Below are 19,689 nucleotides of genomic sequence, written 5' to 3'. Positions count from 1 at the left end.
ATAAATAAATGAACACGGCTTAAAGTTTTGTTGCTTTTGTACGATTAATCTATCGACCACTGTGATCGTTTAAGGCCAACTGCCGACCTCCGATGTACATAGTTATCTAAACGGAAACAAAAATATGAATGAAATTTACAAGGTGCGACTACATATTAGATAAACGCTTATCAAAACACGCCGGAAAGTGACACTGGTAGGTTTCTACCGCGTCGATCCAAACAATGATGAAATGTCGAAGTAATGTCAAACTGCAGTAAATTAGTAAACGTCAACATAATTATTTTTCATCCTGGCATCCCAGGCGCGGACCTGGCGAAAGTAGAATGTGAGTGTGTGAATCGGTGTGTAGGAGCGAGCGCGCGTTCAGTGTTCGTGTTCATGTTCACGTTCAGTATGGGTCGGAAATCTGTCGCGTCGTGTCGTCGCGCGCTCGCGAACGGCGTATTATCACGAACCGTGTCCTCGCACTGAGGAGCTGCGCCACCCGCGGGCCCCCATCGGTGCGAGCAGCAAACGACGAGCAAAAACGAGCGACGCAACCGCGCAACTCGAGCAATCCCGTGCAATCCCGAGGAGCGCGAGGCAGTACGAGAAGTGCGTTCCCCTCCCCGTCCCTGTCTCCGTCCCCGGCCCCGACCCCGACCCCGACCATGGAAGTCTCCGGCGAGATCAAGGAAGAGATCCGCAAGACGCAGAGCGACCTCAAGAATGCCCTGCGTCTGCATCAGGTGTTTTGCTCGCATTCTCTCTCTCTCTAGATACTTCGGTGACGCTTTTCTCGCCTCTAACTGACCCTAAACAATGTCAAACTTTACTCATATGCTGTTTTGCGTGTTCTTTCAGATATGGGTGTCCCGTTTGAGAGATGGCGAATCTGTAAGTTGACGTTGTATGCGAGATGATCGCTCTTTTTTCAGTCGGTCTGATGTTTTATTTTGGTCCACAGAACGGGAGGGTGAAGGCGAAAATCAGAGAGGCCGAACACAACATCATGTCCATAGGGCGAGCGCAGGTGAGTCGATTTCGACCACTTTCCGGTCGAGTTTTGATTCTTTGTTTGTGCGGCGCCGGCCATGTTTTCCCCCTCGCCAAGATCGCTCGTACGCCTTGTATGCAAACGTACAAACTTCGTACGAAATCAATTCGACGTTCGATGTACGACGTTGGCCGCGGTGTGCTCGCGAACGCTAGTTTCCGGTGTGTTTGGTCAAGTTTAGTTTAGTTGAAAAGTGTAATGCGTCGGTTCGGAGGAGCTTTCAGGCGGCCGTTATCGATCTGAGATGGGGGGAGGGGGCGTCGTCGCAGGCGGGGGCTCCGGTTCGAGGGGAGACGTAGACGTAGACGTCCTCTCGTCAACCGGTTCGCACATTCGCACGTTTCCGTTACGATCGTGCAACGTTCAAAACTTGCACACGCGTTTGATATTTTTTCAGTCAGTGCTAGCGACGGTGGCGCCACTGCCTGAAAACTTGACGAACTCGATGCAAAATTTGTTTCAGCCGTTATGAAACTTTTCCTTCGAATACATTTTCTATGTAGATGCGAACGTTCACATGTGCGATTGAATAGTGGTAGTTCTTTTTTTAATTTATTTTTCAGGGGGTATTCTAGTCTAGAGAGACAAATTTTGGGCGTTTTTTTAAATTTCAATAAAACAAAAACTAAAAACAATTTTGCCATGCATTTTTTTTATTATATGTTTATTAATATTTCAATAATACATAACAAAAATGAAAAAAAAAAAAAATTGAAAATTGAAAAAATTACAGGCTGGTAAAGTGGGGGAGGTAAAAAAAGGGTGCCTCCATCTTGACACGATATCAACCCTTCTAGTCATCCGAAAAAAAAAAAGATTCTTAATTAATAAGAGTGTCGCTATGGTCCGTACCATGGAAAAAAATTAAAAAAAATTTTTCGCGAAATGACAACTGTTTGAAAAAAAAAGTCATTTTTTGGCCTTTTTTTTTTTCAAAGTTTTGAATTTTTAAAAAATATTAAACAACAAAATTTTTACATCATTCTGGTACGGACCATATAGGGATATATAAAAAAGAACCACACCAAATTTTAAGTTAATTGGTACATTAGAACTTGAGATATCATGTCAAACTCGTTGGAAAAAGTAGTTTCGAGAAAAACGCGCTTAAAGTTTCGGGTAACGTTACGCGCCGGTAGGGTGCCACGTCACTAAAACAGCTATATCTCCGAGAATAGTTTTAATTTTGAAAAATCCTCTTAAGGACATATTCTTAGAGGTTTAAACTTTGAAAATATGAAACAAAAAAAAAATCGATTTTTTCAAATTTCTCAAAATCCTTAAAAAAATCAGGAGATCGCAACCTTTTTTTTTCATTTTCAATATTATTCAAAACTAGTGTTGTGCCCGATGAAATATCATCGCATAGGTAATGGATAATGTGACCATTTATTTTTGTCCTCAAAACGGGACATCTACCAATTTTTACGTAATAGTATGTGTATTCAAGAAAACGCGTATTTTTTCATAGTTTTTATTTATTAATAACAAGAACAGGAATGTTGATGAAGAAAAGAAAAGAACAAGAATGAATAATATGTTGTTTTATATTTTTCTGATGAACAAATTACTGGGTTTGCTTTTAAATAAGAATGAAATTCTTGACAGGATTTATTAAAATTGACTTGCAATTGCGTATTTTCGGTCGTCTACAACTTGTTAATCTGTGAAAAGACTACAGGTGCATTAGTTCCGGGCTGGCATAGTATTCAACAATTATATGATATATATATATAATAATTCAATAAATATACTCTCTTTTTGAAAACGGGACATTTCGACGTCCCGAAGCTGTGCTTTGGGACAACGGGACAGGCTACCTAAAAACAGGACGGTCCCGTTCAAAACGCGACGTATGGTCACTTTAGTTATGGACGATGCGGTGCAAACGATCGAAAAGCGCCAGACAGACTGAACCACAGATTAAAGACACGTGTACCTTATGCGTGCGCACTGCTCGCACTTACACTAAGCGAAATCTACCCGAAGTCCCGACATACCTACCCTGTAGACGTTCTGTGCTTCTGATACTTTAGTTCCGAATTTTTCCTTATTAAATTATTAAAAACTCGCCAGAAAGTTCCAACTCAATTTTAATAATTACCATTTTAATAATTGCATCTGTGCACATCGAAAGGTTACTCGTCATCTGATGTGCAATTTTTCATTCGTGAAGTCGAGAATTGCGTTTAAAGCAGCCATCCAGTTAATCTGTGGTTCAATCTTTCTGGCGCTTTTCGATAGTTTGCACCAAACCCGTTATGGAATATTAAGTTATTAAATAAAAATAAAATGAATGTGTCGGTCCTGTGTTTTAATTTTTTTTTTGAAAATCCATTTGAATCTAGCTCAACGATTTCCAAACTGGGAGGGGCGTGCTAGATACAAAGGGAGGCGCAAAAAGTTACTTAAAAACATAAAATAATATATGTATACTTTAAATATACAAGTAAATGAGGGGGGGGGGGGAGGCGCATTTGTTCCTGAAGCGCACGTAATTTTTGATTGATTTCGATAGAAAATCTACTAATGAAGATACTGATGGTACAGATCTTTTAGTTTACGAAGTCTTATCTATTAATAACTTGTGTTTGTATTGGAAACAAATACGTGTAAATTGTGGATTTGCTGCAAATGATTGCAAACCATCAGCCTGCATGCTCTTTCGATTGCATTTTAACTGTTTGAATTTCAGCATGCACGAAAGACGAGATATTCATGGGGTTTTGCAGATGACATTTCGGTGTACATTGATGATAGGCAATTCTTAAAATTGAGTTGGATCTTTCTGGCAAGTTTAAAATGGCAAAAGCTAAGACAAAAGTATGAAATGAACATGCAGCGAAATGAGCATGCGGGCGCTTGGTTTGCAATCGTTTGCAGCGCATGGGTAAATTGTATAGCGGCATGAACATCATTTAGCCAGCAGTAAATATTCAGTTCTATTTCATGGTATACATGTAGTCCCAAAATAACAAAAAAAACACAATTCATTAATATACTACTTTATATTTTAATGCAAAAAGTATATAAAAAAAAAATCAATTAAAATTAAATCGTAGCAAATCTTCATATCACTCAGGACGTCCGCTGATTCTACGCCGGTAACCGAATCATCAGCAACGTTCATTATGTAACGAAATAATCACCGAACCATTTAAAACTTAGGTTTCTGTCGGTATACACAATCGCCACGCCACAAAATGCACGCATTGGTTAGCAAGACATGTATTGTTAGTGTTTTTAGACCTGTAATACAAGTAAAGATAGTACGAATATAAGCGACAGGGAACAAGAAAGTAGAAATATCATTACAATAAAATACGATTCATCATTTTTATCAATGGGATTCACAAGTACTATAATAGATGGCTTGGAAACGTCAATGTGCATGCTCCGTATGAATATTTTGACTGCAGATAGTATGAGACCAAGTAAATTAAAACGGCATCTTGAAACTATGTATGCCTGAATACGTTCGTAAGCCATGGAACTTTTTCAAAGAAAATTATATGAGTTTCTTAATAAAGAAGCAAATGTTCAAGAGAATAGTTTCCGTTCCATCAAATGCATTGCTAGCATTGTACCAAGTTTCTTACAAATTCGTAAAATCTAAAAAAAAAACCACATACAATAGGAGAGACACTAGTTTTGCCACCAGCTATTGATAATAATAATTTATTTAGCTATTGATAATAATAATAAATAATTTTCGGCTAATCGTGTGCGAAACCGCTTGCTGATAATACAGTTGGAAGAAGAATTTTATTTTTCTGTCAATTATATTTGTATTAATAGATTTTTATCATTTAAAATGTGTGTGTATTATTTTATTAAATCAAGAAGGGGGGGGGGGGGCATCGAGACTAGATTTTTTCAAAAGGGAGGCCTAGGAGCAAAAGTTTGGAAATCACGGACATGGCTGTATTTTTTGAGAGCATTCCCATGCCGTTCAAAAAAGTCTTTTCCTAGTCCTTGTCTTGTGGATGAACATTCTGCAAATGTTGCTCCAACTTTACTGAATCATTTGACAAAACTCGGATACAAATAACACATTGACGCCTTTCTTCTCCATTGATACTGTGGGTAACCAGACCACTTCTCGCTTACTATAATCGCGCTTGATACGCAATTACAAACATCACGTCAACACGATTACAAAAACAACAAACAAACTATACGTGATTCTGGTTTGTTTGTTTGACGATGTTTGTAGTTTTTGCATCGCCGAGCGCTCAGCGATCAAGTGCGATTTAGGGCGAAAACACACAGCACGGAACGTGGCACGTGAACGTCGACAAGTTCTCCCACATTTCTTCAAATATGGGATACACCGTTATTGATCACAGTGCTATCCATTGTTCGGCAAACCTTTAACAATGCATTTACAACCTTTGAACAATACACGGCCCCCTCAGGCTCCGGTGACTATTGATCACTGTCAAAGCAAGGATAAATACAAGGATACAATTTTACCGAAAACGCCCCTTTTTTTACGGTGCGCCTTCTGGGCGTTCCATGAATATGTGCAAGGAACGGCCTATTTTTTTCGCACGTTTAAAACTATCTAAAAAAATACATGTGCAACGTTCATCGCTGTGTGTTTTTGCCCTTAATGCAAGCGCGCAACGATAATGGAACCGACAATGTATTTAAATACATTTTTTAAAACTAATATTTACATAATTCAATTGTACTATAAAGTTAGGGTCATCGACATTTTTCTAACTGGAGTCAAAAATCGATACATATAACGCTTAGTTTTATATATCTACATAATTTGTACATATATGCATTGCATAAGACGGCTTGGGATGCTAGGCAGGTACAACAGGTGTGTTGGGCTAGGGCATATTTGATGGGGTTCATAATTGGATCGATTTTTCAATCCAAAGTTTTCACCACTTGCCAGATGCTCATTCGCGAAAAAATCTCGCTAAAATCAAATATTTTTCTAACGTCAGATCTCGATTTTTCTGACCCATAAAAGGGCACAAAGTTTATTAAACACGACCTTATTCATAAACAGTACTACGGATTATTCAGATTTTCTTTCACTGAAGCCGTTCTACTAACTGACTTCTCTACCTAGCTTTCAATCCGTCATGTATTCTCTTCGTATGTTCATATATATTTATTTAAAATCAATACTTTTTGATTCGTTTTGCTTATGCGATGCTTTTGTATGCTTATATGTATGTTTATGCACAATATTCATTACTTCCGATTTGTTTATGGAATAAAATGAAATTGATATTACACAAACTAAATATGTCATAATAAATGTCAAAGCACGTACTCATTCTATGTAACATACATTCAAACATTACAAATGTTTACAAGTTTTAAACTAATTAAATTTGAGTTTAATAACCGAGAACAAAACAGGGTGGTTGATCTTTTCGCAGGAAACACCTTTTATTTTTCGTTTTGAATTCATTCTGTTAATGTTATCGAACCGGCTGGTTTACCTTGATCCATGTCAGACAGCACCTGCTCTATTGTAAGTGTAGTAGTAATCAACTTTGGTACCATAACACGTCCTGAAATGATTCATTAGCTTAAATCTGTTTGGAGTTCTGCATAAAGTATCCAACCCACATGAATAAATACATATATATTATATAAAAAATATGTGATGTAAGTTTTTAAGCTGGTATTAACGCAGGAGATCGCTCCGTGAACACTGACAAGAAGACACATGCTCATTTGACGGCCGGGCGAGTTGCGGGAGTATATAAGCTACAGCGTAATGCACTGGTAGAGCTATTGCATACTAGTAGATAGATCGTAGGTTCAAGTCTTTTCATGTGGTTACTGTAATAAAACACAGATCGACCGTCTCCTGTTAGAATTTTCCGATTTTTCTAGCTTAATTGTTGTGATGGATCTAATAAATCGGTATTCTCCCCTCATTTTCTCGCGAATTCGAGCTATTAGCATCTCGAATATGTTGAATCTCATATTTAAATGCTGCCCACGTAATGTATTTCTCGCAAATTTGATGATTGTCTATAGATGTCTCTATTTGTATTATATTTATTTATTTATACAGGTATTAACCTATTTTTTTTTATTAACACGACACATGTACATATGTATATTGTCAGCATTGTACATAAGTAATAATCAAGACCAATTAAAAATATCGACTATTTATTTATTTATTTAATTTACATATACGGCAAGGACCATTGAACAATAATATTTATGAAACATTAAAATCCTCATTGAGATATCTATGGATAATTTTTGCAGCATTTTAAATATTATCAAATTGTGAGATGCTTTAAACTCAAAATTTGCGAGAAATAGGACAGGATTGCCAATTTATTAGAACCGTTTCCAATGAAATCGGATAAATTGGCAAACTCTGAAATGAAACGATCTATCTTGGAGTCACATATCTAATGTCTGGCCAGCAACAAAGTCAGGGATAAAACCCATGACCATACAATCAAAAACATTACACGCTAACTACTGATAATATACATATGTATGTACTGTTAAAATCGATAAATAATTGAAAATTAAATTAATCTAATCATATGTATGTGTCGCCTTGGGGTAGTTCCTGTCATTGCATGTATAGTGTATGTGTAAACATAAAATAAGAATGCGGGAGTTCGCGCCACGATCATCACGAAAACATATACACACGCTCATTTGTACGCGGAAGACTGGGCGAGCGTGCGGGGATGGAATTGTCCGGGGTGATGCGAATTTTCCAAGGGCTGGGATCGCTGAAACTGCTAGCAACAATAGCCTCAGGTGTGGTTCATGTATCGATTCCTTTCCAAAACTACCCGTTGAAATATCAACGGGCACACCACAACACAACAGTGTGAACAATATATTATTTTATGATTTTTCTTTTATAATGTTGAATTAATTGCTTGGCCGCGTGAAATTATAATAATATAATAAATAATACCTGATTCTAAATTGAAAACTAGAATTGTATAGCGGACAAACAAATAAGCATAAATATTTGTCAAAATTGCAATTGTGGACTTTTGCAATTTTGTGGATATTTTTTGCAGAGCTACTTACATACATATGTGATCGATCGTTTCATGTCCAATTTGCTAATGACGTGATGACATAATATTAAGTACATATCTCTTATTCAAGCCGCTGTAAATCAAACAAGGATAAGATCGAGAGCACAACGTTTATTTGGTTACACATTTAATTAATGCGAACTTCAACTTTCAAGACAAACTTCTCGAGAGTTGATAATGAACTTTGAATTTTTCTTTGATAGATCTTGTTTTTATTGAGTGCTGGTTTTCAAGTTGGGCGTGTACATATAATCGCTACACAGTTGTTATACGATACTTTGTATTTGGGAAGTTTGGAAGTCGGAAGATGGCTGAGTTTTCGAGTTGGGCTTATTTTACATCACGACCTTTTGCCGTAAACGGGTCATACGAACGCCATGCCAATTCGTCAACTCGTTCACACAATTAACAGTTCAATGTGTAGGATGCTGGTCATTCTAAAATATCTCAATATGTATGTACATATGTATATTTTGGACGATTTCCATCTTATCCACACCGGCTCCAATTGACAGACAAAACACGGACGTAACGACTTTGTAATTTCTTCCAGGCTTTTTAAAGGTCTTTACTTTATATACTTACATATGCCTTACGATAAGATTTCTTCGGTAGTTGTGTGTGTGTGTGTGTGTGTGTTATTCTTCGATAACCAAGTTTTAAATTTATTGGGAAACTTACTCCATTCTATTTTTCTTTAAACTGTTCATTGCAATTCCTTCCGAGCTATTTTTTATGTTTATGAATTATGGTTATATTATACAAATTATTATATGTATGTATGCTCATAACTTAGAAAAAAACTTGTTTGTTTTTGTCACAGATTTCTTTTAGCGTACAATTATAGGTAAATTTTGACCTTTGTGGTGTGATGTAGTCGGTTTAAATCTTTTGTATTACAAATTCTTTATATAATCTATTAATGGATTCAAAATGTAAAATATTGTAATATAATGTTTATATGAGGTAGTGAGAAAAAAGTAAATTCTATATCTGATTTATTATATAACCTGTTAAGTTAAGTAGGGGCGGCGCGCAGGCTCAACTGATAGCCAGTTGTCATCACGTCGATCTGACAGTCGATTCTTATGATTTCATTAATGGTTAAATTCTTTAAGCGTTATGTCAGAGACATTTTTTTCTCAATTCGAGCTAACCTACGTATGTCGGTAAAATACCAAAGCAATCGAAGAATGGAAGTGGTTAAAAATCAGCTCATAAATATTGCACCATGTATACATAGTCAGTGAAACTAATACAAATCTTGAAATTATAAGGTGTAGTGTGAAAAAGATAAAGTTATAGGCGTTTAAACAATTAAAATCTGACAAAACGAGTGGGTGGCGGGAAGTCAAACATATAAGGCTACTGGCCACTGGCGGAGCTCAGCTGCATCGGCTCCAAATTTTTTGGATTCTTAAACGTGTCTATTACGATTATTTTTCAGCATCGAATTAGCGGAAATCATTTAAATTTCTATCGGTGACCAAACCGCGCAAAATAGCAAAGTTTCAAACCGATCGGAAGAATGTAGGAATATTGCCTGGCCTGGAAGTAAAACTAATGATAGCCTTGTAAAAAGTGGTTCAGTGATTATTCAGCAAAAAGCGATCTCGCGCAAGTCACTAAAATCTCGATCATGGAACATCTGGCACCCAAAAACTCCATCAATCGAACCCACGCGTAATATTGTACTAACGAGAACTCGAGTGCCAGATGTTCCGTTTTATAATCCGTTTACCATAAAAAGGTCAACAGTTCCAAAGCAAATTACGAAATCTTCAGCTCAAGTTTCACAACATGATATTTCCAATGTTTTTAATTATTTTAGCGTGCTTCAAAAGCTAATATTCAAAACGAAATCATGTTTTAATTTTGATTCGTAATCAATATTCTATATTTTCAGCTGAAAGATTCGATAGGCAAGTGATATTACATATATATGTATATAGTCTAAAAATTTTAATAATGTTCTTCTTTCTCGTTACATTAATTCCAAAAACTGTTGAGATTTTTATTCATATGAAATATCATATTTATATTTGAAATTCATAGAATTTCAAGGATACATCAAATATCTCTTCGGCGTATTAATTATGGCAGCACTTAAATATTGTTAAATTCTCTCAAAAGTCATATACATTTAATCGTAATAATCACAGACTGATTAAATCCTTATTTGGCTATTTTCTCTTATATAATATTTCCTTGAATTCACATTTATTGTTTTACTAGTAGAATATCTACGTAAGTATGAACATACTTAAGTATGTATAGCAAATTAACTGGTGTTATAATTTATGTATCAATAAAATTCAAACGGTAGTAAACAATTTAAATCATCACTTCCGGCACTTGTCGTCGTCACGTTCTTGCGCAATGAGGAGTTTTAAAACCAACACTAACTTTGAGGCTCAACAAATCAATGCTGAAAAGGAAATAACCAAACATTTTGAACGGCAAAACTTGCAAACTTGCAAACTTTCCTACTATTGTTTCTATTATTACCAAGTATCGTTTGTGAGCGACGCTTTATTTATAATGTGGGTCAGGGTTTTATGATCTCTGCTAATAATTCAGACTGGAATGGAAAATGAATCGCTGTGAAGACTTTTCCATCCGAGGATTCTTCCAAAGTACTGAATTTTACAATAAAAAAAGGTCCACGATCGCTCGTCGTGTGACCCACTTGGGACAAGTTTGTTCGAAACAGAACCGTTGCGCCAAATAACGAATCGTTTACAAAATAACTTTCAGGATCTCATTCATATTTTTTCAGCTCCCAAATTCCACACAGTGTAAACAAAGTTGCTTCATTTCTTCTATCGTATATTTGTTGTTATCTGTATATAAAAATACATATATATGTATGTATGTGCTTTGGTTATCTTTGTCCGAAATCGCTTAATCTTATTTTCAAGTAAAATTATCTGTTATACGTTATTGGTGAATTATTACATCTAGTCGTATGTATACTTGCGTTTTGCATTATCGTAACGTAGAATACTTAACATCACGTGTTTTTATTTCCACACCTTTCTCAGTTTCATGGTTGATTTGTCGAGGTTGACCACCAGCTTCTCAAAATGGATAGGACGTAAGTACGAAAAGCATCGTTTACTTGTGCGTATTGTGTAAATTTCTACCTGATATTGTGAACTTATTTTTTTTCTAGACCAGGTAGGAAGATTGTTAAATTGTCTCTTTGGACGAAATTAACAATTTTGTCCGTGCTAAATTGTCATGGAACACGCTTTTGTGCACAGATGTGCTAATGCTATGCAAGCGTTCCACTTACTTATCAAAATATATAATAATAAATACGTGCTTCGAGTTGATGAGTATGTATTTATAACACTCGCGTTTGCTTCCATAACAAAACTTTGCTTTGCTTTCTAAAAATGAACAAATTCAATGTAATTTCTTAAGAAAGTAAATGGAATATATGAAAACTTGATAGTGAATCATTTGAAACGTGCAGATAACACTTGTCCTATCTATTCTAAGCAAATCGATGTGGAGGCGAAAATTTGACCATTTATTATTATCAAACACGTTATGTACATATAGTAATTTTAAAATTTTTATTTATTTATACAAAGCTTCGTCAGTTAGAGAAAAAATTGCAACTCTTGTAAATTTATCTTGGTAATCACATCTTAGTCATCTTGATTGGGGTTTGAGCATGTACATAAATATGCAAAATACAGTGCCTTATTTGCTTGTTATCTTGCTCACAGCACTCAATTGATATCAACTAGCAGGGTTGTACTGTCGTACTGACAAAACCAACCCTAACCCATGTCATTTTATTCACTAGAATCTAGATATAGGATTATTTAAAAGTGGTTTCAATGGAAAATGTTCTTAGGAAAGGTATGCTTGCCTCAAAGAATGTAACCAACTGGAACGATATATTGATTATGAACGGTAGGTGTATATTATTAGGCCTCAAATTTAATTTATTTATGTTATTTCATCAGAACATGAACACTCACTCGCCTTTACAGATCGCTCCAGTCTTGAACGAGTGCACTTAAACAGATACAATACAATCAATATACCTACACTAGTGTTGTGCCCGTTTAAATTTCAACGGATGGTTTCGGAAAAAAATGATACATGATTTCAAATAAAGTTACAATACGTATAATAATAATTGATCGGAATCGGAACTGAAACAGAAATCGGGAATCGGAACTGAAATAGGAATCAGGAATCGGGAATCGGAACTGAAATAGGAATTGGGAATCGATATCGCACTCGCTCATCGCTCGTCCGTTTTTATATATTTATAATAAGCTTTTTATACAACGCTAATTCATACAAACATCCACAGTGACATCTATGGAGAAATTTTTGCAGCATTTTATAATCAAACTGGCGAACCTCAAGATGCTGAATAACTTGAGATTAGCAAGAGAAATAGGAATGAGAAGTCAATTTTACAGGAAACGTTTCAATGAAAATCAGAAAAATTGGCAAACTCTGATAAGAAACTAATCGACCTGGAGTCATAAACCAAGGTCTGGCCAACAGCTACTAGTTGAACCGTGACACTGCTCAAAAGCATAATATGCTAACCACTAGTTCACGCTGCTGGTCTGTCCATACCTAGTCGGCACGTATCAGCAGCAGCAGGCAACCTGCAAGTACGGACAGTATTCTTTGGTACATTCAGATAATTTGGCAAACTCTGATAGGAAACGATCGACCTGGAGCCACAAATCCAAGGTCTGTCCAGCAGAAATCAGTGGGATTGAACCTGTGACCACTCTGTTCAAAGCATTATATGCTGACCACTAGTCTATTCACAGATGGAGTCTATCTAGGCATGCCGTGCCGTATGATTCTTTGTGTCTGCGCCATTGTGGACGTGCATGTAATCAGTTGACGCATCTTTTCCCCACTCTGGTTTTGGACCTATTATAAATAAAATCGTAATGGATATTTTTATGTAAAATTTAATTGATTTGATTGCGTCTGAGACAAATAAGAGGTCCCGAAAGTCCCTTTCGGGACATTGGCAGTCAAAAAACCGGATTGATCCGGTGTTAATGTACTGTATATGTATGTAGCTTACATTTATAGTCTCGTTCGTTTGAAGAGTATCAATGTTAATGTATATATGTACATATGTACTGAGGCAAGGTAATAATTTACGCTTCGGTTGTTTATGCTAATATTTCCCTCTGACGAAAAGTACACTGCTCGATCATACATGGAATAATAACATTAAATGGGCTTCTAATGAGTACGCGAATCTGCGTGGCAATTTACGCGTTCGGATGACACACAGCATTATTTTTGTCGGGACACAATACTCGCGTCAAAAGGTTAATAAAGTGTATTTATATAGATGGCAGTGGGGCGCGTGCTGCTAAAGTTGTGGCAGTAAAAGTTGAGTTTTGGGCAAAGTTGCACAGTCGCAGACTACACTTCAAATTATCGATTCGAGTTTTGAGCGCAACAGCTCCTCTCCCCCTCCGACTCTCGCATACTCTCGCAAACGGAGATTCGTGTACTTTTCAAGCGACTTCGTGCACTCTTATCCGACTCCACAATCGACTCCTCAACTTATCGCCTCATGTCCATATCCTGTTTATCGATCTGCGTATTAATAGAGCCCATCCCCAGGGATTGTTTTCGTTGTTCAATCTCACAAATGCGCACACACGTTGGAGATGCCTTCCAGTTTCCGCCGCTCATCCATTATTCATTTCGACTACGTGGGAAACATTATATACAATGTAATATTTGTTAATTAGTTCCAACTACGAAAATAACCCAGCGGTACCTCCTATGCGTGTTTTCTTTTAGTAAACGAATACAAAATTTGCGTGTAACTGTTGCTCCTTTCAGAACTGTCACTGGAGGTTAATCGCCGAGTCTTTATTTATGGGAACAATTTAAACGTCCATTTTATAAAATAAATGTGCATTTGAAAACAATAAAAAAAAAAATTTGTACGTTAAAAAAAGTTTCTGTACATTACAAAAAATTGTATGCATTTCTAACTGACTGATACAGATTGCATTAGAAAATTTGCTTTGATTATTGAAAAAAATATTTGCTACTTTAAAAGCGGATGTTAGCTACTTAAATGTGTATTACAATGACCAAACTATAATACGAACCGACAACGACCAACGCTTCTCTCTACTGGATTCCTTCTTTTTTACTCTTTGGCTTGCGACCTTCGACACTTACGATCTGGGCTTCGACTCTACGACCTGACGTCATCATTCATATTCATACGTAATACGTAAACAAAAGTGATAGTTGACAATTGTCAATAACGGAAGACTGCAACGTTGCCACTTTTTTTGTATCTATTCTAATGCTAAAATCTATTTTTTTCGAATGATCGTTTCATATTTTTTAATGGTCACTTTATAATGCCAAAATATTTTATTCAATGCACAAACATTTTTTTAAAGATACAAAGTATTTTTCTCAATGTACAGTTAAATCGTACCATTTATTTATCACCTTCGCCCATTTTTATTACAAGCCTATCCCTATGTTTTTTCAATATTAGAGACGAACATTCGTTATATAAGTTTCAGCAGTTGAGGCTTTTCTTTTTGGCCCGTAATATTTTTTGCTTAAGTTGTATTTTATTTTCAGAAATTGGTGATCGAGCGTTTGAGGCACGAGCTGATGCTATATCAGGAGAGACTCAAGACGAAAAATAAAGCTGTCAATTTGGAATATGATCATCGGCACATAGCACTTCAACTCCGTGACCACCAGTTGCAGTATCGTCCCAGAAAGAAGTCAATGTCTCTATTGAAACCGTCTGTTCTAAGTGAGATAAATATCAAATCTGAGAACAACGGTATTGACGGTGAAAAATCAAAAAACTATAACGATAAATTAGATGATGCGTATAATTATGAAGACTGTTTAGATCAAAAGAATACCTCTTACAATACTCGTAAAGATGAGTTGGATGATGACAGCGAATTCATTCAAGCGACTGAAAACTTCTCACTCAAAGATGCTCCTATTAATCGTACTAGTTCACACGAACGTAGAGCAAATATAGCTAATACGTTGAGCAAGGTTAAAAAAAGTATATGGTGAGCACTTTGTTTATTATCCGTCATTAAGAATCAAACATATTACTTATCAATTTCTTATAATGAAAAATTTTCAGTTCCTCTGTTGAAATCACAACTAAAATGCTACCTTCGCCGAAAAGTACTTCTTCGAAAAGCTCATCTCCATCTCCTGTTCGGACTGTACTTTCACCTACACCATCTCCACCACTGACATTGCCACTACCCCAACCAGGAGATTATTTAACGCAAGAAACTTTTTTGAGAATTTTGGGTCTTATAACTCCACAGCAACGACATTTGTTAGAGAAAAAGCGGAATGAGAGAAAGAAACGGTCGACGACAAGTACAAATAAAAATGAATTTGTTTATGGCAATTTCGAGATGGGCCAAGTAAGTACATAACATTTATCACATATTAAATTTTTCATCATTATCATATTTTAATTTTTATTTAATTTTATTTTAGAAAAAGAAAAAAAATAACTTTTCTTATCTTCAACAAAATGTTGGTCCTCCACAAACTCGGTCTCAAAAAATGAGGAGGCAGCAACAAGCAGCAAGACACGCACTTTCAAACAACTCTCCGACCGTATCTCCTTCTGCTTCGCCGCCCCTTTCGTGGCCAAGCTCTCTGAGGATTCCAAGTGGTCTCACAATTCAGCCTGTGCGTTCACCTGGTCCGAAACTGTGCACTGTTTGTGGGCAGAATGGTAATGAACAGTAAATATTTACTATTTTTAAAACTTATCACTGTATTTGGAATTTATATTGTTCTATATATATTATTTTATAGATTCTCAATCTACTCTGGTGAATTGTGGAAGATGCAGAACAAATTTCCATTCTAGTTGTGTTTCTAGTCCAAGTTCGAGGTCCCCATCGTCTAGGTCAAGATCACCTATAAATGGCTCAACAGATCGTCGTTATAGACGGTCTGAAGTAATTTGTCCAGAATGTGGTGATGAGGTAAAGGAAAAAACGAGTAACTGGACGGTTATCCCCAGAGGCTTTTCAAATCAGAATGGAAATATGGATGACCGATATAAAGGTAATTTACTCAAATTTTTTACTGTACTGTATTATGTATTGATAGCTCACATATTATATTTTCAAAAACAAATTTAATCTATTCAATTTTTTTTAAATGATTTTAAATTTTGTAGAAAAATTACTAGAAAGAAGACTGCTTCAAGAGAAAAACCGACAGCTTATCACAGAACTTAGAAAACTAGAAACTAGAGCAGAAAAGCTTAAAGAGAATATAGAGGCAAGTAACATCGAAAAGAAGCAATTAATATCCAATCAAAACAATACGTTGAAACACATCAAGTCGTTGCGCGATTTTGTTAGCAAATTTAAAGATACATCAGTAAGCTTGCATAAAGTGACGGATCCATCTGCGAGTGTTATGGATGAATTATCTAACGGTTGCTGATCTATAATAATTAAATGAAACTCTTAATCAAAATTTTGACAGTTATCAAATTCTGAATAGAAAGGAATTTTTCATGCTAAATAATATATTTTTTATGGTATAATGATATTTAAAATTGTGTACGATACAATGAATTTTGTTTACTGAACACGAGTCTTCCTTTCGTATTTTATTTTTATTTTATTGTTGGTGGAATTGTTATATTTCCAAATTCTTATTGAATATTCTGACATGCTTTTGCAAATATCCTATATTTGTTTTCAATTTAAATTCATTCCTTTTGGTTTTTAAATTTTTTTTTAGTTTGAATTGACCCGATATGATTGTTAAATTTAAATTGAACAATTCTACATATTAAGAATTTGTCGACTTGATTATATTTACGTTTTGTAAAAATGTTCTGTGATACTTTCAGAAAATAAAATCAATTATTTTTGTGCACAGTTAGTAGTTAGGTACAACACTCAGTTTATTGGGATCGATTTCAAGAGAAATGCATAACAAGGACAATTTACAAACTGCAAAAAATAATTCACACTGAAAGGAGGGTATACATATAGTACATATGTAATTAAAATGATTTTCAAAATATGTTTGTTAACTCTTTTCTAATTATTGCGTATGAGTTGGATGTAAACCTTTTTTACTTGACTTTTTATCTAATTGATAACAGTTTACATTTTGTTGGAACATATTCATTTCGATTTAATACATGCAGCTTACCTAAAAACATATTTTTATATGATAACGTTTTAAATTCAATGTATGCGTGTGATTACGAAATTATTTATTATTATGTATGTATTATTTTTGATTCAGAAATGATTCTTAGCGAGATGAAGACATTATTGCTTAGATTTTAAACATTTTGTAAAGAATTTCATATACCTTCCAATAATTAAAAATATATCAATTATTAGGTATCTTTTGGAAAATCCACTAAAAAATAAATCAATTATGCCAAATAATTTTATCATATGTACCATGCATTTACACTCATAATATAGAGTTTCAGACCACGTTTTTATTCATAATTAATTTTGAAATTCTGTGATCATTTCATTAATCTATAATATTATAAATTGTTTTTTTATTGTATTGTATGTATGTATTCACTTTTTTTTCAATCGAGTATTCATGAATGTATTGAATTTAAAATTTAAGAGTATTACATATTTTGTGGCGATTTATCTGATTGTTTTGATGATTTGTCATCGATTGTAAAACATTGAATTAATTAGGTTGAAGAATATTATTTTTTTATGGTATATTTACCATGTAATTTCAATGTATTTACGAATTTACGAATTCACTCCTATACCTGTCTAAATAAGTATTTTTTTTGCTGTAATTTGAAACAGAAGAATATTGTATTGCATGCACATAAAATATGAATTTGTATTTAGAAAAAATGGAATTTATTTTATTTTAATGCATTTATTTTATTTTATTTTGTTTAAATTATCATTTTTTTGCGTTAATTATATAAATTATTGTTATAATTTCAATTGATTGAATGTTTGATTTATAAACTGTTGCAATCATGTGATGCATGTATTGAATAATTATTTTTAGTTCCTCTTTCATTGTAATTAATGGTAATTAGTGTTTTATTGTTGTGCCATTCTTAGTCCTACTTTGTTTTCATATCATAAGCCATATGGGATCATAATATTTGTATACTTTTTATTATTACGTGTTTGATACCAGCCATGGTAATCATTGCACGAATCTAATGTATTAAATAGATAGTAATTCAATTTTTAGTCACACACATGTGGCACATGTGTAATGTACCTATTATTAGATAAAAAAAAAGAAAGTGGCCTTTATATAATTAAATTAATGTATTTATAACATAGACTGTTTTCTTTTGTGAATCGTGTTTAATATATTTAATTTCATACAGTGTTATTTGTATGAATATAACTATGACAATTATATAATTGACGAAAATAAATACTTTTTATTAAATATATACACCTGTTTTTAATTCGATTCAGTGCGATGAAATTATCTATTTTAAACCTGCAAATCTTTCAGTTTATTAATAAATTATTTTAGAGTCCATCTGTAGGCCAATTGTGCTAAAAAATAATTAGCGAAGACACATACCTTCTAATGTATTTATTGTTAAACTAATTTTACAAAATATCAAAAGATGTCACTAAAACATGACTGTAGCATGTACTACAGATTTAAAATTAATAACATAAATTCTTATAAGAATCAATTTTGAATGTAAAATACAAACAAAAGAAATCTCGCCGCAGTAAAATTAATAATTGAAAATTTATTTCCGTGTATGACTGGGCATTTTTAGCTTCCAAATTAGCATTCCAAAAATCCAGGCTCGCATTTCGATTGGGATTTGGCGTGCATTTAAACGAGATCGTTTTGCGTTATGTCGACGTTAACCCCCGGTTAGCATTTAAGGGCTGTTAAGCGGTTACGAGGGCCGATTTGACGCAGCCAAATCGGCCACAAGCGTTGCCTGTACCTCAGATGGCCCTCAGCCCTCGCTTTCATAGTCGTTGAGTTTAATTCGAACACGCGCCTCCATTCGAATAAACAGAGTCTTTAACACACCGATAACTGCAAACATTGATTGTGAATATCAACCGATATATACATACATACATATGTACATTGTACCTATGTACGTACGATATTTTTGTAATGTTGAAATTTAGTTTAAATATTGAAATTGTTTCAGCTTCCACGAGAAAGTTTTAAATTGAGCCATTGCGTTTATAAATTGGTTCAGAATCTGTGGGATTGTAAAAGGGAAATCCTTGAAGGGCAAATGTGACCCTTGGGAATCCTAGGGTTGACCGTTCGTTGCACGGATTCGTCCTTTTGCTTGCGTAGCGTCATCGTGATTTATTATTGGCTAGTTTAGCTAAAAATCTAAATTTAATTCAAAGTACATAGATCCCACTTACTTTTACTAATAGTGTTTCCATGTGCAATATACCTATATACAATTCAAATATAGGCTTTGTAAGGTAAAAGCAATATTTTTCTTCACATTTTTAAGGATTGGACCGCATCAGCAAATCCATTACCTTTCAATATTGTTGC

At 34.7% G+C, this 19,689-nt stretch overlaps 1 protein-coding gene across 2 annotated transcripts; it reads left to right on the top strand.

Annotated features, from left to right (window-relative positions):
* Positions 1 to 100: 100 nt before the first annotated feature.
* LOC143912100 (uncharacterized) lies at positions 101 to 18,576 on the top strand. Of its 2 annotated transcripts, XM_077431281.1 has the most exons (8): positions 101 to 731; positions 847 to 879; positions 950 to 1,015; positions 14,734 to 15,188; positions 15,266 to 15,560; positions 15,637 to 15,880; positions 15,964 to 16,218; positions 16,334 to 18,576. In XM_077431281.1, the coding sequence occupies exons 1-8, from the start codon at positions 654 to 656 to the stop codon at positions 16,603 to 16,605; spliced, it is 1,698 nt and encodes a 565-aa protein (XP_077287407.1). In that variant the 5' UTR covers positions 101 to 653; the 3' UTR covers positions 16,606 to 18,576. The 2 variants fall into 2 exon arrangements, with proteins under 2 accessions (XP_077287407.1, XP_077287408.1); XM_077431282.1 differs by lacking the exons at positions 101 to 731; positions 847 to 879; positions 950 to 1,015 and adding an exon at positions 11,038 to 11,200.
* The last annotated feature ends 1,113 nt before the right edge of the window (positions 18,577 to 19,689 follow it).

This window comes from Arctopsyche grandis, chromosome 5 (genome assembly GCF_051622035.1).
Source record: "Arctopsyche grandis isolate Sample6627 chromosome 5, ASM5162203v2, whole genome shotgun sequence".
In the NCBI taxonomy this organism is placed as follows: Eukaryota; Metazoa; Arthropoda; class Insecta; order Trichoptera; family Hydropsychidae; genus Arctopsyche; species Arctopsyche grandis.
The sequence above is the reverse complement of the archived record's forward strand: the minus strand, read 5'-3'. Positions and strand labels throughout refer to the sequence as shown.